The 24,219-nt window shown below is 45.5% G+C and overlaps 2 protein-coding genes across 2 annotated transcripts in view; both read right to left on the bottom strand.

Annotated features, from left to right (window-relative positions):
* Nucleotides 1-1,885: 1,885 nt before the first annotated feature.
* Nucleotides 1,886-13,203, bottom strand: sil1 (SIL1 nucleotide exchange factor). The gene is made up of 9 exons (XM_042340067.1): nucleotides 13,131-13,203; nucleotides 7,965-8,090; nucleotides 7,553-7,673; nucleotides 5,934-6,042; nucleotides 5,540-5,731; nucleotides 5,338-5,459; nucleotides 4,928-5,024; nucleotides 4,581-4,745; nucleotides 1,886-3,074 (listed from the first exon to the last, which is right to left on the bottom strand). The coding sequence occupies exons 1-9, from the start codon at nucleotides 13,201-13,203 to the stop codon at nucleotides 2,721-2,723; spliced, it is 1,359 nt and encodes a 452-aa protein (XP_042196001.1). The 3' UTR covers nucleotides 1,886-2,720.
* A 5,364-nt stretch (nucleotides 13,204-18,567) lies between these two features.
* The window catches only part of LOC103177282 (slit homolog 3 protein), a 108,467-nt gene continuing 102,815 nt past the window's right edge, over nucleotides 18,568-24,219 (bottom strand). Inside the window, exons 31-34 of the mRNA XM_042340066.1 lie at nucleotides 23,559-23,713; nucleotides 22,219-22,507; nucleotides 20,624-20,829; nucleotides 18,568-19,695 (exon numbers count right to left, since the gene is read on the bottom strand). Of these exons, the coding sequence (XP_042196000.1) occupies nucleotides 19,454-19,695; nucleotides 20,624-20,829; nucleotides 22,219-22,507; nucleotides 23,559-23,713 (892 nt within the window). The 3' untranslated portion in view covers nucleotides 18,568-19,453. The remainder of the gene's footprint in view (nucleotides 19,696-20,623; nucleotides 20,830-22,218; nucleotides 22,508-23,558; nucleotides 23,714-24,219) is intronic.

Below are 24,219 nucleotides of genomic sequence, written 5' to 3'. Positions count from 1 at the left end.
AGTGGCCCACAAACAACTATAGTTCTGGAGAAAATTCTATATGTTTAAGAGCTTTTGAAATGTCTTTAACTTTCTTACAGGTCAATTATTAGCAGCAAATTTAAACATGAGTAAGTAACAATTCTAATCCTGGTCTTCGTGTTCACTGCTTTGTTCTCATCAAAAGCCGGCTCAGATTCCATCTCATGCTGTAGATTCCTAACTGACCTGTCAATGCTGTGAGCCTTCAATTTATTTAAATACAACAACAACAACAAGATTCCATTTATAAAGCGCCTTTCACGTCAGGAGGACGTCCCAAGGCGCTGCACAGTTGGGTCATGACCCGAGCATTGGGGGGAAATGGTGAGGGGAGGGAGCGAGGAGGGGGGAAATGGTGAGGGGAGGGAGCGAGGAGGGGGGAAATGGTCAGGGTGAGGGGAGGGATGGGAGGGAGCGAGAAGGGGGAAGAGAGTTGAGAGGGGAGCTGAAGGCTCGGTCAAAGAGAAATACGGCCATAAAAATTTGAAATTATTTGAATGAGGTAGCAGACTCTTCCAGAATAATAACTTGAGAACTGCAAGAGGTATTAACTCCACCCCTCCACACAGCACTTTTGAGATGTTTTCCTGATGTGAAAGGCACTATAGAAATGTAAATCGTTGTTATGATTGATTCTCAGATGCATCTCACCTTCTCACAGCCACGTCGCTACAAAGTCACGACTTAAGTTGACTGGATTCATCTTTAACTCTTAATTTATTTTTAATACTTGCATTAAAGATTTTCATCACCTTCTCAGGTGTTCATCTTGAAACAGATCTGAGAAGGTGCATTTTCTTCTTAACGTTTAGCCAAACATTACAACAACTTGCATTTATATAGTGCCCTTCATGTGGGGTAGAGTCCGGAGTGCTTGACAGTGGCAGAGTCTGACACCGAGCCAGGGGGAGAGGGAGAGGGGAGGTGACCGTAAGCACAATCAAAAAGGAAGGTCTTTAGGCGGGAATTGAAGGTGGGGAAGGAAGGGGCAAGGCGGAGAAATTTCCAGAGTTTTGGAGCATAGTGGCTGAAGGCGCGGCTACCAATGGGGGAGCGAACGGGAGGAGGGACAAACAGGAGGCTGGAGCCAGCCGAGCGGAGGCAGCGGATGGTGGAGTGAGAGGTAAGCAAATCGAATAGTGAGGGAGGTGCGAGGGTATGAAGGGAATTGCAAAAGAGTGAGAGGATCTTGAAATTGATCCGTTCGGTAATGGGTAGTTTTGAATTTGTTTAATTTTGTGTATGATGGAGCTGGGAAGACCAGCGAGGAGGGCATTGAGAAAGTGGCAAAGTGCTGAAGGCATAGATGAAGGTTTCGGCTTCGGTAGTACGGACAGAGGTGGGCAATAAATATTTGCAGCACCTTCTCAGATCCGTTTCCCTTGAACATCATTTTCTTCTAACTCTTGGTCAAAATTAGTTAATAATTGTTTGCTTAGCTAAATCACAGTCCAACAACAACAACAAAATTACATTTATAGAGCGCCTTTCGAATCGGGAGGACGTCCCAAGGCGCTAGCCAATCAAGACCCGAGCATGGGGGAGGGGTGGGGTAGGGGAGAGGGAAGGCAGAGAGGTGGGAGGGTGACTGAAGGCACGGTCGAAGAGAATTCAATTACCTGAAATGAATTTTCGATTTAACTACAATTCCTTTATTCTGAAAACAAAACCAGACGTCGCTAGGAACACTCAGCAGGTCAGGCAGCATCTATGGAGAAAGGAAAGTGAGTCAGCGTTTCGTTCTAATGAAGGGTCGTGGACCCGAAACGTTGACTCACTTTCCTTTCTCCATAGATGCTGCCTGACCTGCTGAGTGTTCCCAGTGACTCCTGGTTTTGTTTTCAGATTTCAAACATCTGCAGTATTTTGTGTTTTGTTTCCTTTATTCCGTTTTGGATACAGAACTTCAAAAATTAAACTTCACAAAACCGTATTTAAACAAAATTTCCTCTAGTCTGGGGATGCATATCCCTGCATTACAACCCTGATATTTAGTCAAACAATCGGTATTCTGATAAATATTGTTAATTTAAGAGAGCAAGAGGGGAAATGGAGCTGTTCTTGTGCCCTAAAAGTTCACAAGTGCTAAAGAGCTCTTCAATCCAACATTCCCAACAGGAGACCAGTTTTCAGGAATCCATCAAGTACCAGCTGAACATTATGGTGCTGTTCAATTCTACTATCGATAATCAAGCAATGGCCAATCAAGTGTTGGATTTCACTTCACTGTCCGGCACAAGCATGAATGGGATTAGAAAGAAGTACAAAGCCAAGATTGGAGGTTTGGTACATTAAGCAAGTTATCCCATCAAAGAGCAAATTGAATGACTTCCCAAGGAAATTTTTGAGGATTAAACAGCAGATATACCAAAGGTAAACATCTGAAAACCAAGCTTGGGGAAGGCAGCAGGAGAATCCAATCTAGTCACTGTTGCTAGGAACAAATATAATATGAACATGTTAAAACATTCTGAGTGTAGAAAGTAAAATAGAAATTGGAGGTGTTTCATTCGAAGAATGAGGTAAAGTTGGATCGTTTTGAGCCTGAACTGGCTCCAAGGACTCATGCGGAAGAGTCTGCAGTAATTCAAGGCATTGTTGGTGGACCAGCCAGTCTGACTCATCAATGAATCAATCAAATGGATTTTTAAAATAAAAAGTTGTTCAAATTGAAATCAATTGTAGATGGTTTGTACTAGTCATCCCAGCTCCTGGATGATGCTGTCAATAGAGTTCAAGAGCCCCACAAAGTAACCATCTTCATCTGCCTCGCTCCTTTCTACAGCAGCCAGTCTCTGGTACTCTTCCTGCAGCTCGCTCAGCGAGGAGTTCAAACCTTGGAGCGCTTGGTAATGGTTCCTGCAAGAGGACATCATGAAGCTCATGGTTTTCAGGACTTTTTCCCTTGTGTCATGTTCAGGGGATGTTAAGAGGGTAGGAACAAGAATGCACCAATCTTGCTCCAACATGGCTGGCAGTAGGTCAATGTGATCATACTGTCGCTGTTTCTCCTTGTGCTGTGAGTTACTGTCTTGGGCATGTTCAACAAGCTCCTACAAAAGAATAAAAATGTTAAATGAAACACAAAGATAACCTACTTACTCCTGTCTAACCATTAGATTTACAGCTTGGGAATCAATCTCAGGATTCGTTTAATATTTCCTGTGTCGAGATGATTTCTCAGGCCTGTGAATGATATTGGTGGAGACAAGATTGTGCACTCCTACATTTTGGTTCCCTTAATATTTAATTGAGCTCAGTGGTGCTCTGTAGTTGGTCTCCACTATAAAATAACTGGGATTGTGACTGTTGGGTTGTAAAGATATTTAACCTCAGTTCAATTTCTCTTCAGGCTCCGAGCTGGATGTCAAGCTGGATCACAGGTTTTGAAAAGCATTTGCTTAAAGTATGGAAATTTGCAGTCTTGTATTCAGATGAGTTGGAGGCACATGAATTTGGGTCCTGGGTTTCGCCCACAAAATATATACAGTCAATTCACTTTACAGTATATTCTGTGAAGCGTTTTGAGATGTCTTAACGACATAAGGTTCTATTTCAAATACAATTAATATAATTTCAGCAGCTGTAAAACACAGCTGTGACTATCCACAATTCTGTATAGCTCTTCAACGCTTATAATCTTGAGTGCAACATGCAAACCCAGAACTGGACACAATTGGATGCTAAACACTAAAATTCAGAGAAACAAAATCTGAACTATGTAGAAGTGCAAGTCCAGGCAGACTTAAAGGAATATGGAGATAATTTCTTATTTCATAAATAATTCAGAAGGAACCAATTTTGTTGAGCAGATTTAAGAGTTTACATAAAATCCCTGTTCTCTCTTAAATGACTACCTTCCTTCCATATCTGAAACCATTGCAAATTAATTTTGTTTTGGACAGCTGGGTGTCTGACCCATGCGGAAACCCATCACTATGCTTAAGAACATCCAAACCAAGCTGAGATTTCCATTCATCCCATCTACACATGGAAATCCCAGAGATAAATTGTTGGAATAGAATGCACACTCTCTCCCTGGGGGGACGCATCCTGCTTACCTAGTTCCATAGGGCTTTGGCTAGCAGGGTTAACAAGTGCTGAGTGGGACAACTCCCTGTCCTCATTGACTTGTCTGCCCTTTTAGGTCCTGCCGATGAGCCAGGCTGGCTGGGCTGTCATCAACGGTGCACTGGAATACTGCGAAGCTGCCTGGCTCAGGAACCAAACTAGAGACCGCCACAGAGGGCTGGCTCGATTAAGACATTCGGTTGCCAGGCATGTTACCTTAGCGCCAGTTCAACTCCAAGGAGACCCCGCTTAAGTAATGTCAAGCCACAAAGGGAGATATTCATGGGGTTTAGGAATGCAAACAGAATGAGATTATGTTACTGGAGGATATGCACAACTGATGTGAAAACTGAAAGAAAAGATCATAATTGAGTCTTGCTGTCATACACAAAAGATGATTTTATCACAACAGCAATTTGCAGATGATGGAGTGCAGGATGTGAAGACAGAAGCATCACAAGCATTTTCTGCTGCCCCACTCTTCTTACCTTTTCCATTAGCATATCGTAGAGCAGGGTCACAGCTCGGACACAGAGGGGCTCCATCTCCTTTACCTGAAAGAGCTGCCGAAGTACCTGCAGGCCCCCCAGCCTCAGAAAATGCTGCTGGGCAAACGGAAAGTGGCGCAACATTGACGAAAGTGCAAATAGGGCCTGAAAGGAGCAACATTAGTATTATGATAAAGGAGAAAATGACATACTTCCAACATAAATGTCCCCTAACATGCTTTTTCCCAATGCCATGCCTTCCCCCAACATCATGCTTCGAATCACATTCCCACATTGAAGCCTAAACCTCTCCCATTTTTATTTTGGCCAAAGACCCCTTTACGTACCTTTTTCTTTACACGCATTGTCTGATCAGTAGCCATGAGGACTAGCAGTTTCTGCAGAGCCCCACCTTCCATCGCTTCAACCTGAACTCTTGGATTGCTGGAGGGAAGAAGCACACAGCGGGGATGGTAGAGTCCAGTACAGCAGAACCTTGTTTAAGATGCGCCCCTCCCTTTCCACCATTTTTAGTGATTTCCCACCTGCAGGTATGATGACACCACCAGCCATGTGATTGGTGATGTTATGGTGGGAAAGTGCTGAGAGGTAATCGTGCCCTATTATAAGGCAAGTTTGGATTTTATATACCCCCAACTCCTACATTATAACTGTTACGTGCACATCGATACCGCTCAGAAGTACATTCTTTGCACACACACACACTGACACAATGTGTCCCAAGAGCAAGCTTTACCTTGAGAGTGCAGAGCCGAGGACGAAGGCTGCATATTCCTGGACTAGGGGCTCAGTGGTGTTCAGCGCATTGACCACAAGCTGCAGTCCGCCAGTGGTCATCAGGTACTGACCATTGTCCAACTGGAAGAAATCACAACACATGATCAGTTGCTGCTCTTCAAATCCCTCCACAATAACCAGACTGAAGGCCCTGTCATTACCTGATGAACATAGTACTCCAGGTCAGTTAGAGCCGCTATTTTCTCCTCTGTAGTGGCCCTCGAGGCGTTGAATTTATTGACCAGTTTAGTGATTATTTCCATGTCTGTCTCCATCACTAAGTTCATCTCTTCGAAGTCCTTCTTCAGCTCCTTGATCGGACGGAACCTTTTGCGTAATTCTTCCTGTCGGCCCTTCAAAAGAACAAAGAAAAGGAAAAAGAGGTATTGTAGAAGCATACAGATTCTACAGCACTGGGATCAACAGTCACCAAGCAGCTAAGTTTGAGGCATCGTTAGACTTTCACTAAGCGGTGGTTTAGATGGATTTATCGGAGACTTTTTGAACCTCTTGAGTGAGACTGCCGGCTGCATCTAAAAAATAACACCTCCTAACCTTCTCTTCCTCGAGATTCTCCACAGGAGTCCCTTGTTTCATGAACTTCAAGGCTTTTTTCAGCTCTTCTGCTGTGAAGGATTTGGAGTCTGTGTTGATCATCCCCTGTCTGAGAACAAAAAAGCAAGTTGTACCCAAGTTGAAGGGATGGTTCACGGCCTAGATCACTTTGGGGCAGGTGGATGGGCTTCCCAGGTAGCTTGACAAGCTGAGCAATGGATATGAAATATGAAACTGGAATGGATTGTTATTTGAAACTCGCTGGGTTCACTCAGTTCTCAAATGTTGGATTCAAAAAGAAGTTACATAAATAATCCTTGCATTTGATACAGAGCCTTATCATGTTTTTGAAAAGTCTCAAGCGCTTCACAAAATATACTGTAAAGTGAATTGACTATATATTTTGTGGGCGAAATGCGGCAGCCAATTATTCACAGCAGTGTCCCAAAAATAGTCGTGGATTGAGTGACCAAAATATTTTTATTTATTTGAAAGAATTATTTCCCCCGGAAAAGCGATCCACCAATCAACTAACTACCGGGTTCATACTTACTGCTAGGTAAACAGAGGCGTGTGGAGTAACAAAACTTACCCACCATTTCGCCCTGTCGGGAATCAAACGCAGGTCCATAAGACCATAAGACGTAGGAGCAGGAGTAGGCCATTCGGCCCCTCAAGCCTGCCCCACCATTTAATAAGATCTTGGCTGATCTTCTAACCTAATTCCATTTACCTGCCCTATCCCCATATCCCTTAATCCCTCTATCCTTTAGGTTCTGTCGCTGGCGAGGTGAGCACTCTAACCACTAAGCTACAGGGCTCCACAAATAATTGAACACAGTAATAAAGGGGAAAGAGCAGGGAAGCGGAAGCACATTAGTAGCTCTTAAGCAGAACTAGCATACAACAGGCAAGATGGGTTGAATTGCCTCCTCTGTGGTCTCATTTCTAACAATCAGAAAAAGAAACATACACACTATTCTCTTAGCTGGATTGCTGCCTTGATAAGAAATAAAATGTTACCCATTATTCTCACTGTAACGTGCAATGCTGTCTCAAGGCTGCAAGACTCCACAATGGTGGCTAATTTCAGGCAATGAAAATCAAACCCAGCTCATGTTTAAGGCACGTCTCAAGACCTTCCTCTTCGACTGCGCCTTTGGCACCCTCCTACCCCTAACCTCCACTCCTCCTGATCCCAAGCCCCTACTCAGGTCCAAATCCCTGACTGTCCAGGGCTTTGGGACGTCCTCCCGACATGAAAGGCACTAATACAAATGTTATTTTTTGTTGTTGTTATCCTGCCATCCCACCCAAAGGTCAGACATGGGAAGGGCGCTATAAATGTAAGTTTTTTTTCTTGAAGGAGCTAACTCCTTATTGCATCACTTCAGTGAAAGTTAAACTAAACTAAAAGTCTGAGTTGCTTTGGCAAAGCAGGGCATAAGAGTATTTTAACACTATGTTCACTAGAAAGGGTCCAAAAGTAATACAACAACTTGTATTTATATAGCTTTCTTCATGTGAGGGTGCTTCCCGGGAGCACTTCACAATTCTTCCTCCCAATTCACCACAAAACTTTCCTCTCTGTACAATCTTCATTGTTTTTCTTACTCTACCTATTTCCTTGTTTCCAGTACTTCATTCCGCCCTTCCCACTCTCGCTGTCTGGAAGTTTGGCCTCATTAATTCCAGTCTGCAAGTTTAGCCGGACGTGTAGTCCTACAGGTATGGCCTGCCCTGTATGGATAAACACAGAGCCAAGGTTACATGGAGATACAAGTGTACATCTAGGTATAGACTGGTTCCCACCTGCACAAAGATTCCAGACAACAGGCACATCAGAAATCACCTCAACACTAGTTCATTGCATTTTGGCTTTCTACAATTTCCTGTCTCCTTGTACCAGAGACTGAGAGAGAGCAACAGAAAGTGAGAGAACAGGGCAGATTGTAACAGCTTCAAAATATGTGAATGGAATTCCCATGTGTAAACTCAGCATGATTGTATTAGGCAAGTATAGCTTCATACCAGGGTTAACCATCTGCCACTCATTTGTCGGGTAAAAGACTTCTAGGTCCTCAGAATCCAGGTCATCCTCCACTTCTCCATCATCACTTGACTCAGTCTGTTCCACCACTGTCAAGCCGACCCTTTCTAGAGAAGCAGAGAAAGGTTTATTGCTCAAGGCAGAACAGACTCCAGGGCTTGCATGTGAGGCTATGAACAGGAGGGATTGCTACCAACTTAAGTGTTCTGAATCCTCCTGCATATCTTCATCCATCTTAAAAAGAAGCCTCATCTTAGAATAGACAACAACAACAACTTGCATTTATATAGCACCCTCCACGTTAGGTGGCATTCCAGGTAATAATAATACATGTAGGTTGTTTTGTAGGATTAAAAACTAGTAAAAAAAAGGCTGGAATATTAGTATCCGAAATGGTTGCAAAAGGCTGAAAATCTTTAAGCATCGGAGGCTTTATCCCCAGACCCCCACCAAGCATGTGCCCTCGGACCCCTCGTCTAAAAACATAATTTTTCTGAAATGACGCCTTTGCTCTCACTTCAGCCCCCCACCCCCATCTAAAAGTCAAACTCCGCCCATTGTTATCAATTCCCCCCAGCCACGTGTGGTCGATCTTGTCCCTTGGATTCTGTCTTACCTGAGGTTGGCTATTCTCAGACCAACAGAAACAGACCATTGAGATCATCCACAAGATGAGGCTCAGATGATGTGGCCTTCTCCAGGGTCCCATCGTCAGAAATCACAACCTGCAATATAAACCATATACAATGTGAAATACAGAGCAACGCACTAACCCAGTAACCTTTCAGGGAAGCAATCGTACATTGTTTCATTGCCTCTAATTCGTCATCATTACCCAAAGTTAGATTGATTTCTGAGTGTGATAGTTATAATAATCCTTACATTTGGTGCAACGCCTTATCACGTCATTGAGATGTCTCAAAGTGCTTCATAGGATATACTGGAAAGTGGATGACCACAAGTGAAATGCGGCAGCCAATTGCTCACAGCAATATCCCACAAACAGCCATAGAGTGAGTGACCAATTTTTATTTGGGGATTTGTTAGCCAGACACTGGAAGAAACTCCCTTCTCTTTTCGAATAGTGCCATGAGATCTTTAATTTCCACCTGGACCTCAGTTTAACATCTCATCAGACGGCCGGCACCTCCAACATGCAAACCACCCCACACCCAGTGTTGCATTGTAGTATTAGTTCAGACTATGTGATTCCAGGTCTGGACCTGGGTCTTGAACCCACAACCTTCTGACTCAGAGGTGAGAATGCTATCACTGCGCCAGGTCGACACACAAGGTTCAATACCTCAAGCGGGTCTCTATTGAGTAGCTGAGCAATGCAGACCGGAAGATCCCAGGTTCAGTGTCCAGGTTCGTGTCGTGGAACCTCTCTCAGTTAAAGACAGTGAGAGCAGCATCTGCTACAACAGGAAGCTGTTTTTGGAAAGAAGATGGTAGAGGCAGCCGCGCTGTGTGTGTGTGCTCCTCTCACTGGCTGTGTGTGTGTGTCAGTGTGTGTGTGTGCTCCTCTCACTGGCTGTGTGTGTGTATGTGTGTGTCTCTCAGTGGCTGTGTGTGTGTGTCAGTGTGTGTGTGTGTGTGTGCTCCTCTCACTGGCTGTGTGTGTGTGTCAGTGTGTGTGTGTGCTCTCACTGGCTGTGTGTGTGTGTGCTCCTCTCACTGGCTGTGTGTGTGTGTGTCAGTGTGTGTGTGTGCTCCTCTCACTGGCTGTGTGTGTGTGTCAGTGTGTGTGTGTGCTCCTCTCACTGGCTGTGTGTGTGTGCTCCTCTCACTGGCTGTGTGTGTGTGTCAGTGTGTGTGTGTGCTCCTCTCACTGGCTGTGTGTGTGTATGTGTGTGTCTCTCAGTGGCTGTGTGTGTGTGTCTCTCAGTGGCTGTGTGTGTATGTGTGTGTCTCTCAGTGGCTGTGTGTGTGTCTCTCAGTGGCTGTGTGTGTGTCTCTCAGTGGCTGTGTGTGTATGTGTGTGTCTCTCAGTGGCTGTGTGTGTGTCTCTCAGTGGCTGTGTGTGTATGTGTATGTCTCTCAGTGGCTGTGTGTGTGTCTCTCAGTGGGTGTGTGTGTATGTGTATGTCTCTCAGTGGCTGTGTGTGTGTCTCTCAGTGTGTGTGTGTGTGTGTATGTCTCTCAGTGGCTGTGTGTGTGTGTCAGTGTGTGTGACTGTGTCTCAGTGGCTGTGTGTGTGTGTCTCTCAGTGTGTGTGTGTCTCTCAGTGTGTGTGTGTGTCAGTGTGTGTGACTGTGTCTCAGTGGCTGTGTGTGTGTCTCTCAGTGGCTGTGTGTGTGTCTCTCAGTGGGTGTGTGTGTGTGTGTCTCAGTGGCTGTGTGTGTGTGTCAGTGTGTGTGACTGTGTCTCAGTGGCTGTATGTGTATGTCTCTCAGTGTGTGTGACTGTGTCTCAGTGGCTGTGTGTGTCTCAGTGACTGTGTGTGTGTGTCTCTCAGTGACTGTGTGTGTGTGTCTCAGTGGCTGTGTGTGTGTGTGTGTCTCAGTGGCTGTGTGTGTGACTGTGTCTCAGTGGCTGTGTGTGTGTCTCTCAGTGGGTGTGTGTGACTGTGTCTCAGTGGCTGTGTGTGTGTGTGTGCTCAGTGACTGTGTGTGTGTGTCTCTCAGTGACTGTGTGTGTGTGTCTCTCAGTGGCTGTGTGTGTGTCTCTCAGTGGCTGTGTGTGTGTTAGAATGTTGTGTGTCTCTGTGATTGGTTGGAGGGGTCTCACTCAGTCACGTGGTCAGTTCCGGGAACAATCTCCAATCCCGACTGCTTCCGGGTGTGATGCAATAATTAAAGGGGCAGCGCTCGGCTCTCTGTTAAAGGGACACTGCACCAGGACAATCCTTCCATCCAACCAATGCAATCACTGGTTGTGGTGGGAGGCTGCTTCAGGACCTGAAGCCTTTCTCTCAAGAGGCTGTAAATTGGATTTATTTAAAGGAGCAGTTTGGTTTACAAGAGAATAAGAGAGAATGAGAGACTAAGAGAGTATGAGGGAATAATAATCCTTGCGTTTGATATCGTGTGGAGTCCTGTAGCTCAGTGGTTAGAGCACTCGCTTCACAAGCGAGAGACCTGGGTTTGATTCGGTGAAACCTTGGGCAGGTTTCCTTACTCCACACGTCTGATAATAATCCCTCAAGAAAAAAAACAATTATAGTTAGGTCACTTCAATCAACGACTGTTTGTGGGACACTGCTGTGCCCAATTGGCTGCTATGTTTTGCCCACAAATATACAGTCAATTCACTTTACAATATATTCTGTGAGACGTCTAGAACATGTGAAAAGCCCTATATCAAATGCAAGGATTATTATTATTAGCACTTTTTACGTCTTCTAGAGAATGAGAAAATAAGAGAGAATGAGAGAGTATGAGAGAACACAGAAAGAATGAGAGTTCTGAACTCAAAGTCCTGATATGGAGCATGAACCCACAACCTTTTGACTCAGAAGTGAGAGTGCCACCGCCTGAGTGAGGCTGACACCTAGCTGACAGCAGAGCAGCAAATAGAAAACATATTGTGGCATCCTATAGCATATCGGTTAGAGCACTCGCCTCGCAAGCAAGAGACCTGAGTTTGATTCCCAGGCAGGGCAAAACGATAGGCAAGTTTCTTTACTCCACACGCCTCTGTTTACCTAGCAGTAAGAAGGAACCCGGTTGTTAGTCAATTGGCGCATCGCTTTCTGAGGGTAGTAATCCCTTCAAAAAAAATAATAATGATAACAATTTGGTCACTCAATCCATGACTGTTTGTAGGACACTGCTGTGCACAATTAACTGCCCCATTTCGCCTGCAAAATACAGTCAATCCACTTTCCAATATATCTGTAGAGTCCTGTAACTTAGTGGTTAGAGCACTCGCTTCACAAGCGAGAGGACCTGGGTTCAATTCCTGGCAGGGCGGAACATTGAGCATGTTTCCTTACTCCACATGCCTCTGTTTAATCCACCCACCTCCATCTCCTACTGTCCCTGGAAAAAAAATCTCCCGCAATCCCTCTCCACTGCCCTGGAGTCATCTGAACTCCTCCCCCTCTGGTCTACCTCCCACACTGATTTATCCTCCCCGCTCACTTCCTCCACAACTCCCTCTCTTGATATCCTGGCCCCCCTCACCTCCCGATCCGCCTCCTACTCACGAACTTCACCTGATACACCAGCCACTTCCACTCCCTCAAGGGTCAGGTGTGGGCCGCCGAACGCACCTGGCTCAAATCTGATTTAACGGTCCACCGGCAGATCTGGCTGGACCACATTCAAAACGCCCTCGCCTCCGCCAAATCATCCTTTTACTCCTAAGATAACCCCAGGCTCCTATTCACCATCACCACCTGGCTCCTCCACCCACCTTCCCACGCCTCACTCATTCTCTCCTCAAGCTCTGACTGTGAGGTAGATGCTGGATTCCCTCGAGTCCAAAATCAAGGGGATCCGTCAGCCGCCTCCGCCCTCCCAACTTGACTCCCTCCCCATCTCCGCCCCCTCCCCCCCACACTCTGACCCCTACCGATACCTCCCTCCACATTTTTGAACTTGTCTCCCCCTCCTCTCTCATCACCACTATATCCAGCATGAAACACACTTGACCCTATCTCCACCCCTCCCTTACCTCCCAGCTCCACCTCCTCGCTCCTCTGCTCTCCGACACCATCAATCTCTCTCTCTATCATCTGGCACCATTCTCATTCCCCTAAAGACACCTATAATCAGCCCCATCCTGAAAAATCGTTCCCTGGACCCATCCCTGGCTTCTAACTACCGGCCCATCTCTAACCTCCCTTTTCTTTCCAATGTCCTTGAAAGAGTTGTTGCTTCCCAGGTTCACTCATTCCTCTCCTACCACTTCCTTCACAAGCCCCTCCAATCGTTTTTCCTTGCTGCTCACAGCATGGAAACTGCTCTGGTCAACGTCACAAACGACATTCTGTCCATCTGTGACTAGGTCTCCCCCTGCCTCGTCTTCCTCGACCTTTTTGCTGCCTTTGATACCGTGGATCACTCTATCCTCCTCCACTGCCTCTCCTCTCACCTCAACCTTCAAGGTTCTGTCCTTGAATAGTTCAGGTCTTATCTCTCACAGCATCTCCAATTTGTCTCCGCCAATGGTTTCTCTTTCACGGTCTCATGCGATGTTACTCAGGTCTCTATCCTCAGTCCTCTCCTCTTCAACCTCTACAAGCTCCCACTTGGTGCCATCATCCACAGACATGGGGTCAACTTCCACATATACGCGGATGACAGCCAACACCCACCCTCGATTCCAGGACAACTAATGCCCAGACAGAATATTCGTCAGACACCAAGTCTTGGATGAGAGCCAACTTTCTACAGCTGAATGTCAGCAAGGACGAGGCCTTCCTGATTGGCTCAAGCCAGTGTCTTTGCACCTCAGGCAGCATCAGCGTCCATGGATGCACACTCCACCTCACTAAGCCAGTCAGAAACCTGGGCTTCTTGCTTGACTCTCAACTGCCCCAAATCTGCCATGACCCGCTCTACCTTCCTTCACCTCTGCAACATTGTCCGATTCCGCAACTGCCTCACCCCTAAGGCCACCAAAACCCTCATACAGGCATTCGTCACCTCAAGGCTTGACTACAAAAACTCCCTCCTTGTTGGCCTCCCAACACTTCATCCTCTGCAGCGCATGTTCTCTCCTGCACCAGGCTCCGTGACCCCATCACCCCCACCCTCTATAAGTGTAATTTTGTTGTTGTTGTAGTGCTGGTTGCATCCTTCATTCTTTTTGCACCATCTCCATTGGAGAGGTTATCTGTAGATGGCAAAATAATAAATTAGCTGCCATGATACTTATCATGGCAACTAATAGTTTTTATTATTCAAGAGGTCAAGGAGTGGTTATCAGGCAATGCCAAACTTGGGCTTTTATGCTTGTAGATTGTAGGGTGAAGGAAAGACCTGGGGAAGATGAGGAGTTCCGCAGTCATGTGCTCTTGGGAAAGAATGAGTGAGAAGAGGGGACGGTACAAAACATTTTGATTTCAAAGTGAGAATGTGGGTGAGTCATTAATTACTGTCAACCCTCAAAGTTAACTAGTAAACCACTTGGATAAGAAACCAGGGGAAACCCGTGGAACTATATCCTTGTAGAATTTTAAAAAGTCAAATATTTTCAGGAGGGGAATGTATTTTTGGTGGGTGGGGGTGAATATTGTCATCATGGAAGCCGGATATATCTGGGCAAGCCGTTTTGTCCGGCTTAAGCAGCATTCCGAGGTTAACCGAAGTCCATTACCTCTTCCCTCCCAGCAGAGGAGTGGCACTCCTCGTTCCCAATGCCATTCCCATTGGACGGGAAGGGGACCAATTAGCAGTGGCTCTGAGGTGATTGACAGCCTTAGAGCTGCTTGTGAATGGATGGGCACTCGACAACAACAACAAATTACCTTTGTGTAGTACCTTTCACATCAGGAGGACGTCCCAAGTGCTGGACAGTTATGGATCCCACCCGAGCTAGTGGTTGAGTCAGGAGGGATGGAAGACTGGGAGGGGAGGGATAGGATGATGACGGAGCAGGTCATGGCACGGTCGAAAAGGAGGGTCTTGAGACGGGTCTTGAAGGAGGCAAGGAAGGGGGCAAGACGGAGGGACTGTGGGATGGTGTTCCAGAGGGGGGTGGCATAGGGCTGTGTGAGGAGCAGGATCCTGAACTGTATCCTCTGTGTGATGGGAACCCAGTGGAGCCAGGTGAGATTGTGTGTGATAGGGTCGTGGAGCCTGGTGCAGGAGAGGACATGAGCTGCAGAGTTCTGAGCGATCTGCAGCCTGTGGAGGGAGAAATTGGGGAGGCCGACTAGCAGAGAGTTTGCTTAGTCGAACCTAGATGTGATGAATGTGTGGATGAGGGTCTCCGGTGTGAGACAGTGGTGGAGCCGGCAATGTTGCGGAGGTGGGGATAGGTGGAGTAGGTCAAGGCATGGATGTGGGGGATGAAGGACAGAGGGTCCTCTGAGGGTCGAACAGGATGCTGAGGTTCTGTATTGGCTCAGTGAGGTGCAGAGTGAATCCATGGAGGGTGATGCTGTCAGTGACTGAGGTATGGAGACACTGACGGGAGCCAAGCGGAAGAGCCTCGGTTTTGTTGACATTTAACTGGAGGAAGTTAGCTATCATCCAGGACTTGATGTTCGACAGGTAATCTGTGAGGACAGCAGTGGTCCTGGAGTCAAGGGTGGTGGCAGAAAGTTAGAGTCGGGTGTCATTCGCATTCATTTGGAAGTTGACTCCATGTCTACGGATGACATCATCAAGGGGGAGCGTGTAGATGTTGAAAAGGAGGGGACAAAGGACAGAGCCCTGAGGGACACCACATGTGACGGTGCGGGGGTTGGAAGATAAACCATTAGTGGAGACAAATTGGGGACGGTGGGAGAGGTAGGATTTGGGCAGGTCCGTGAAAGTTGAGCTGAGAGGAGAGGAGGTGGAGGAGGAGAGAACAGTCAACTGTGTCAAACACATCAGAGAGGTTGAGGGGGCAGAGAGAGCCCTGTCGCAGATGGACAGAATGTCGTTAGCGACTTTGACTAGGCTGCTTCCATGCTGTGGGCATAATAAGGAGAGTTTGGCAAGGACTGGGGTAAATAAGGAGAATTTTGAGGGAAAGGTTGGCGGGATGCTGCAGGGTAAATAATAATAATAATAATCCTTGCATTTGATATAGCGTTTTTCACATCTTCTAGACGTCTCAGTCTTTACAGACTATACTGTAAAGTGAATTGACTGTATATTTGTGGGCAAAACGCGGCAGCCAATTGCGCACAGCAGTGTCCCACAAACAGTCGTGGATTGAAGTGATCAATTTATTATTATTTTTTCTTGAGGGTTTATTATAAGGCTTGTGGACTAAGGAAATTTGCCCAAGGTTTCACCCTGGTGGGAATCAAACCCAGGTCTCTCATTTGAGAGGCGAGTGCTCTAACCACTGAACTGCAGGACTCCACAAATATTCTAAAGAATTCTAAAATAGGCACAAAAAGGAGATCTTTTCTCTATCCCAAAAGTCGATGGACGCACCTCTGATAATTCAGCACTCACTAGACATTTCACTGGACTGTCAGTCTAGACTATTAATCTCAAGACCCAATATTGGGCTTTGAGCTCACAACCTTCTAACCCAGAAGTGAGGGAGGAGCAATTCCAACTGAGCCACACTGACATCCTAAATTGCTAGAAAATCAGCACTATTAAAACACTCCAATAGAGCGTAATCTTAACCAAAGCAGTTGTTTTCATTAAAATAGGCAAGATACATTAAATGACGAAGAGCCTGAACAACAAAGTCAATAGCAAAAATCATTGTCACATCTTAGGGATATCGATCAGATCCACCGGCATATCAAAGACTACCACATTTCATTGGGTTATCTGTCTGGTGAAGGAACAATATTATTGTAGCTTGTGTATGTATTAAATTTAATTAGCTTAAATATTTTTCAAATTCTGAAGCAGAGATTCGACACACTTTAAATAGAGAAATGTAAGCCTGTCAGGTAAGGTGCCTGAAGGAGGGGGAGGTTCCAGAGGAGTAGTGGGGGTTACGCCGAGTGGGGACCTGGAGATGAGCGTCACACCACCACTGCGGCGGTTAGGTCGTGAGTATGATGGAAGCTGTAGCCGGGCGCCCACTCCAGCTATTCACAAGCGACTTCAACTGTCAATCAATCGCAATTTGACTCCTCCCGTATCCTGGAACAGCTTGTGACTGAATGGAGCCACTCGAGACACAGAAGGCATGAGTGAGTACATTCAGCAGCGACCAGCGCGGCATTTGTCCGGATTAACTGTATTGTTGTATGAATTAACAGGCATATTTAAATCAGGTAAGAATAGAAATAAATCGGGGCCGGGCGTTTTGTCCAATTTACCCGCCCGCCAGTTAATGCGGCTTCCACTGTATTCATGACGGTTGGAAATCCTTCAAATCCTTGCAGATGATTCACCCACGACTTCTTGGGTTGAAGAACCCATCATTACTTCCTAAGAGAAGGAAGGCACTGAAGAATGGTTTTAACATTAAACCAGCGCTGGTTTTGGGAGAATCCTCAGGCTCCTGGAGTTTGACATTGGACTGAAATAAAACTACCATCTCACCATTTTGGCGCAAACAGTTTTCATTTATTGTTTTTTTTACAAGACGTAGCATTTCACAAAATATATAACATAAAAATGTACATAGTTTTGTAAAACAAAGGAATAAAGGGTTGAGCACCAGTGAATTGTAAACTGTTGGTGGCTTTTCCCATTTTAAAGTCTAGGAACAATATTCAGACGAGTGTATTCCTGCAGTACACCACCCAGACAGGGCAGGACACTGTACACCAATATACAAAGGTCAGAGCCTTTGGAAATACAAAGAACTTTCCTTCTTCCAATACTTATATTTTCATGTGACATTTTCACTGCGCTTTTATACAGATACCAAACGTTATTCTGCAGTTTGATTACTCTACCACAATTTCTCCAGCATTGTCTCTTAACCACACCAGCCTTTGGTGAAGTTGATGCCCTTGGCTCACAGATGTGATGGATAGCAAGCATCTGTCATGACTGTAGAATGTTTAGATCTCAGCGCAACAACTTAGCAACTCTGATCAGAAACTATATGCTTGCCGACAAAATATGCAGTCACTACAATTGACAGTAATTACCTGTGAAACACTGAGACATTTTAACACAATACAGGCATTACTATATCAAATGCATTGATTATTATTACGACTACCCGTAAGTACAATAGGTAATATGGCTGATTGTAAGGTACACAACAATACAACAGTAATGAACTGATTTTAAGGCACTATGGTCAATATATCGATTAATGGTTATAATGCAAGGCACTTGGGTCAACAACAAGGAACAGACAGTCTATAAGGCATTTGGGTCAATATCACAGGTAATATCAAAACAGGTCAAAACAGTGTTTGGTGAATCAACATTAACATGGTCAGCTCAATAACAATGGTTCTGGTTCTGGGGCAACATTTCTGATCAATACCAGACATCCCATCTCTGAATGCCACTTTGTGTGGGAAGCATTGGCTCCTGTAAAAAGGGAATCCGGGCAAGAGGTGGAATGAAGAAGGGATAAAGCAGTGGCATTTTTCCTAGGACAGTTCCAACAGCTTTGCAGATGGAGGCATCCGGCCCACACCCAGGCCCAGATATCAATAAGATTTCAGTTGACTGAAAAGAGATCTCCACTGTACTCAAAGGTATGGGGAAGTCAGAAGCTACAAACTAAAAAAGCGTGGAGACCAGAGCCCTGGAAGATACAGCAAATGGGTGGGAGCAAACACTCAGTGAAAGAGTTTTCAAGGAGCCACTTAAATCCAATATTACTAATCTCTATTTGATTTTTTCTTTCTTTTCAGGTGTCAGCCTGCCTCAGTTAGTAGTATTCTCACACTGGAGTCAGAACATTGTGGGTACAAGCTTGACATTGGGACTTTGAGCTCACAGTGAAGACTGACATTCCAGTGCAGTGTTAGGTCAGGTGAGATGTTAAACTGAAGTCCGTTTGCCTGTTCAGGTGGATGTTAAAGAGAAAAGGAGACAAAAAGAGAAGGAAGCTTCTTGCAGTGTCTTGGCCAACAATCCCCAAAATTGGTCACATGGTTGTTCGTAGTACATTGCTGAGTACAATTTAGCTGCTGGGTTCACCTATGAATATACAGTCACTACACTTTACAGAAAAGCTCTGAAGTACTTAGTGACATTTCGACTTTAAAAGCGCTAAATCAAATGAACGGATTATTATTTTAAAATACAGTTGGGATTGTCATCATCTATTATTTCCTGTGTACATCACGTCATTCTATGTGTACATACCTAACATCATGTCGTTCTGCATATACATATCGTAACATCGCATGTCATTCTGTGTATATCATAGTATCACGGTCATTCTGCCTGTACACCTGTAACATTACGTGTCATTTTGTGTGCATGAGTTCTTCCACGTGCTCCATGGAGACCTGCGCTGGTGAGGTGAAGCCATAGTTAAACAAAGGGTCACAACCATTCCCGCTGAGGCTCCGCTGATGTGGGTAACTGAAGCGCTCCAGGTTTCAGCCTCTCTGAACACACCCGATCTCAGAGTTGGATACCAGAGGTGACACCTTCGAGAGTCAACGTTCTCAAAGCAAGCAAGCCGGCCACCAATCAGGGCAGCCTGGCGTTCTGCTAGAATTCCTCTGTTAGGTTAATAAATGGTTAAAAAAAAACTCTCGACAAAAAACACAATATGATATATATATATACCCAGACAATGAGATACATTTTGTATTAACTGAGGGAAATAGTCCTTTTTTATAATAAAAATAGGTTCTATTTGTTATCTTACAATATATTTCCATTTCGCTTGTGTCCACTGTGAAAGTGAAGAGCTCCCAGGGTGGTGCAGGCGGGGGCTGATGTTAACACCCGCTTCTTATTGAGTTCTATGAGGAACAAGTGGAGCAGCCGCACTCCACCACCCTCTCCAGCTCCTCCGTGAAGGATGAGCCGTCCGTGCACTGGAAGGCGTATTTCCGCCGCTTGCTGCGTAGAGGCACGCAGCAGCCGCCGCTCCCGCAGCTCCCCTTGCACTCTAGCCGTGGCACTCTGGCGGAGGTCTGGCACGAGGTGTGGCCCTGCTGCTTCCTGTACACGTCCCGGATCATCTCTCCCTGACAGGGGAGCTCTGCAAAGTGAAGTAAAATTTGTGGTTAGCTCCAGGGCCCACTGTGGCACCATCAGCTGTGACTTCACAGGACAGTGCGCAACCATTGTTCCCAATCCACCATCACCACAAAGGCATTGTATTCTCTGCTACATGTGGAGCCTTGTAGCTTAGTGGTTAGAGCACTCGCCTCACAAGCGAGAGGGCTCAGGTTCGATTCTCGGGCAGGGAGAAACCTTAGGCAAGGTTTCTTACTCTACACGCTGCTGTTTACCTAGCAGTAAGTAGAAACCTAGTAATTAGTCGATTGGCAGATTACCTTTCCGGGTGTAATAATACTCCCTTCAAAATAACTAAAATCAATAATAATAATAATTTGGTTACTCAATCCACCACCGTTTGTGGGGCACTGCTGAGCGCAATTGGCTGCCACAAATGGCCACAAAGTATACAGTCAATTCACTTTATGGTTTATTTGTGAATCACTTTGAAACGTCTTAATGATATAGAGCTATATCAAATGCAACACAGTCCCTGCACTTTACAGTAAAATCCTTTGAGATGCCCTCCTGATGTGTGAAAGGGGCTCCATCAAATGCAAGGACGGTTATTGTTTACACCAGAGGTTGCTGTTTAGAAAGTGTGCGACTCACACCTACTGCAGTGTAAATGTTGTGAACACAAATCGCATTGAGGAGCATGAAGATGAGGAAAGATGAAGAGCTGCTGTGATGTAATAAGCAGGCTTGGCAAACCAGATGGTTCACGCTTGTTCTTTTATAATCATTTGCAGTAGTAAGAACTGGGTACTAGCCCCAGGCGGGCAGTGAATAAGGGTCCTGTGGCTGTCTACAACGGTGTGAAGCCCATTAGAATGGCCAGAGTTCCTGAGTTGCATGGGGCTCAGCAGTGAGTCTGTGTGATGGGTCTGGTCAGTCTTGCTCCTCACCTCTTTCACAGTTCTCTCCGGTGAAGTTGGTGTCACACTCGCAGCGCGCCTCTCCTTGCACAGAGCTCTTACACCGGCCGTGGTGACACCACACATCCTGGCAGCGGTCTGTCAGCTCCTCCTTGTCGCAGAACCTGCCGGTATAGCCCTCATTACACACGCAGCGCTGGCCGGGATCGGAAGGCAGGCACGAGCCATGGACACACCTGGGAAGAGACACAAAACAAGTCAACCAGGCCCCAAAGATCCAGAGGCTATAACTGCTCGACTTGCTTAGAACTCTTGTGCTGAACAGACACTGAGCTGCTGTTCCTGAGCTGATCTGGGGCACAGTCTGCACAGAGTACGGAGAAGCTCGCATCAGCATTATCTTTATAAGTTGTATAATCGCCCAAGTCATACATACACTCGAGTCGCATTCAGTTTCCTATCAAAACCACTTAGATTTCTCTAGATTAATCATGTTAATCATCTCCACGATCTTAACGATGCTACGCTTCCACGTCCACACTTACCGGCTGCATTGAATCGCGGGAAACGTAGTCCTGATCCATCAATACATGCGCAGAAGAACTTCATTTCCCACCATTCAATGCGATTTCAATGCGATGCAAGTGGTAAAGCTGTGACAGGTCAAGACCCATTGAACCATGGAAAACGTCTCCCCACGCGTACTTATTAGTTGCAGGGACCAAGTACGCAGCGTAGATTATTAATTAAATCGGATTTTGTATGATTTACGTGCGCTTGTCTGCAACTCGGACTTTGCGTAAGTCATATTTCGTGTGATGGTCCTGACTGATATGACTTACGTGAGTTTTACTGTATTATCAGTAAGTAACTGTATACAGAATTCATTCTAATGAGGGGGTGCTGAGGGCTCTCAGCAGGACGCAGTTAACTTCCTGGGGGAAGTGATCTCACTGAACACTTATCATGTTTGCTACAATATATCCACCAGATAAAACAGTGATGACCATAAGCCATCTACAGCACAGGTGAAACCTTTTAGCCAATTAATTGTATTCATGTTATCAACCAAACAACTCTGATTTGATTGGGTAAAACCCAGCTTTCACTCCTCCAAACCCCCCAAAAGTCTAATCACATTTCTGTAAAAACTGCAAAACACAATCATGAATCTTTTCCTCCAAAAATATACGGTCAATTCACTTCACAGTATATTCTGTCGCTATGAGATGTCGCTACATCAAATGCAAGGATTATTATTATTATTATCATGCGTTTAAGCTTAAAACACAGTAAAACCATTTCTCTATTGAAGGGGATGTGCGTCGACAGCAGGTGGTGCTATTGTAGCACATAAATGGTTATTACAGAATAAAAGTGATGGACACAGTGAAACATCATCATCATCTGGCAGCAAAGCAAACCTGCACAGGACAACTGCAAACACAGATTTTTTACTTCTTGTAAGATCTCAAGATTGGTTCAAAGAAAAGTGCCCTTCGACCCATCTGATCTCATCCTTCCAGAACACTCAATTTGTCTGTTTCTTTGCGTGCCTTTATCTGTCTTCCAATGTCTCTCTGCCTGTGTCTCTCTCCAATTTTCCCCAAAATTGTTCAGCTTACTTGGAGCAGTGGTTGTTGATTTCCTGGTCACACAGGGGCCCTGTCCAGCCCAGGTGGCAGTCACACATAACCCCAGGTTGTTGGACGGAGCGGCAGGTCCCGTGTTTACAGATGTTGCAAGACCCACACCCAGGCGATACCCCCAAGGGCATTTTGGGCAGGTGCTGGAAATCCTGCAGCTCGTTGTTGATTCGCACGTCATGAATGCACCCATGGAAGCCATTCAAGTTCCTCTCTGGCCCCTGGCGCAGAGCCGCAGCCCCTGAGACCCCCGAGATGGGGGGGATTCCTTCAACAATAAAGAGGACAAGATAGCACAGTCTTAAAATTAGAGCAACACTGGTCATTGAGATCAGAAAATACTTCCTCAAATATAGTGGGATGTGAGAATGTAGAACATACTGCCCATAAAGGCTGTAGACCCTGAATTCACTTGAATTGATTCAAGTGTATAAAAGAGAGACAGACAGAGAGGCACAGGCAGCGAGACACAGAAGATAGACAAAGACACACAAACAGAGAGACATAGAGACACATTTGTTTTGGAAAATTCCTTGCACTTTATATAGCACTTATAAGCATCAAAACTTCACAATTCACTCACAGTGTACAGAAAGTGTAATTATCTTTGTACATAGCAAAGTCTCACAGACAGCCTTGAAGTGAATGACCAATTATATTCAAGGATTGTTGACTGGGATATGGTAAGCAACTCCCTTCTCTTTTTAAAGAGTGTCATGCGATCTTTATCATCCAGCTGAACAGACAGACACGTTCTTGACTGAATGTTTCATCCAACAACACAATACTCCCCCAGTATTGACTGGAGTGCCAGCCTAGACTGGGAGCTCAAAGATCCAATGTGGGGATTGAACCCACAACCTTCATAACTCAAGAGGCGAGAGTGCCAGCCAACTCAGCCCGGCTGACACTGTCGATACCAATAGATTAATAATTAATAGATAAGGAAAAAAGATTAGAAAAATAAAGAGGTTTGTGATAATGTTGACCACAAATGCCCAGAAGACGATAGAATTCAGTGGGTTTATGGTGTCGTTAGGTGAGCCCTACAGATCCTGATCTGTGCTGAATTACTGATTTCAGCGGGGCTTTGGTTGGAGCTGTAGTTGGATCTAATGCCAAGTGACCTTGGGCAGTCAGATCTCTCATTGCTGACTGCTGTCCAGAGACCTCGACTAGCAAGTGCGTGTGAGTGTGTATATGCATACACATGTGTATGTGTCTATGTGTGCGTGTGTATCAGGATCAAGTTTGGCTGTAATGACCTCCCCTTACAGATGCACTGCCTCTGGGAGAGAATTAATAACAGGGCTACCTACCTCCGATGTAGAGCGGGGAATTCATGTTAAGGGTGGGTTGTTTTTGCAGCTTCCCCAGGCTCTTCGGTACTCCTTTATCTACCACAAGACTTAACGACTGGTTCATCATCACCAGCTCGACCATGTGGAACTGCCCGTCGTTGATGGTCTCAACACTAAACACAAAGCAGAGGGAGGTGAGAGAAGCTTGCAGATTAATAATAACAATAATCTTGCATTTGATATAGCGCTTTTCACGTCTTCTAGACGTCTCAAAGCACTTCACAGAATATACTGTAAAGTGAATTGACTGTATATTTGTGGGTGAATGCGGAAGCCAATTGCGCACAGTAGTGTCCCACAAACAGTCGTGGATTGAAAATGACCAATTTTTATTATTGTTTTGTTTTGGAGGGATTATTATTAGGCGTGTGAAGTAAGGAAATTTACCCAAGGTTTTGCCCTGCCAGGTCTCTCACTTGCAAAGCGAGTGCTCTAACCACTGAGCTACAGGACTCCGATTCTGGGTAATAACTGTAACTCCATTCTCAAATCCCTCCATCTCGCCCCCTGCTTTGCCTCCTTCAAAGCTGTCTCAAGACCTTCCTCTTTGACCATGCCTTCAGCCACACTCCCACTCCCCTCTTGATTCCAATCCCCAGCTCAAGGCATTCCAATCCCC

The sequence above is a fragment of the Callorhinchus milii genome, unplaced genomic scaffold (assembly GCF_018977255.1).
Source record: "Callorhinchus milii isolate IMCB2004 unplaced genomic scaffold, IMCB_Cmil_1.0 Scaffold13, whole genome shotgun sequence".
In the NCBI taxonomy this organism is placed as follows: Eukaryota; Metazoa; Chordata; class Chondrichthyes; order Chimaeriformes; family Callorhinchidae; genus Callorhinchus; species Callorhinchus milii.
The sequence above is the reverse complement of the archived record's forward strand: the minus strand, read 5'-3'. Positions and strand labels throughout refer to the sequence as shown.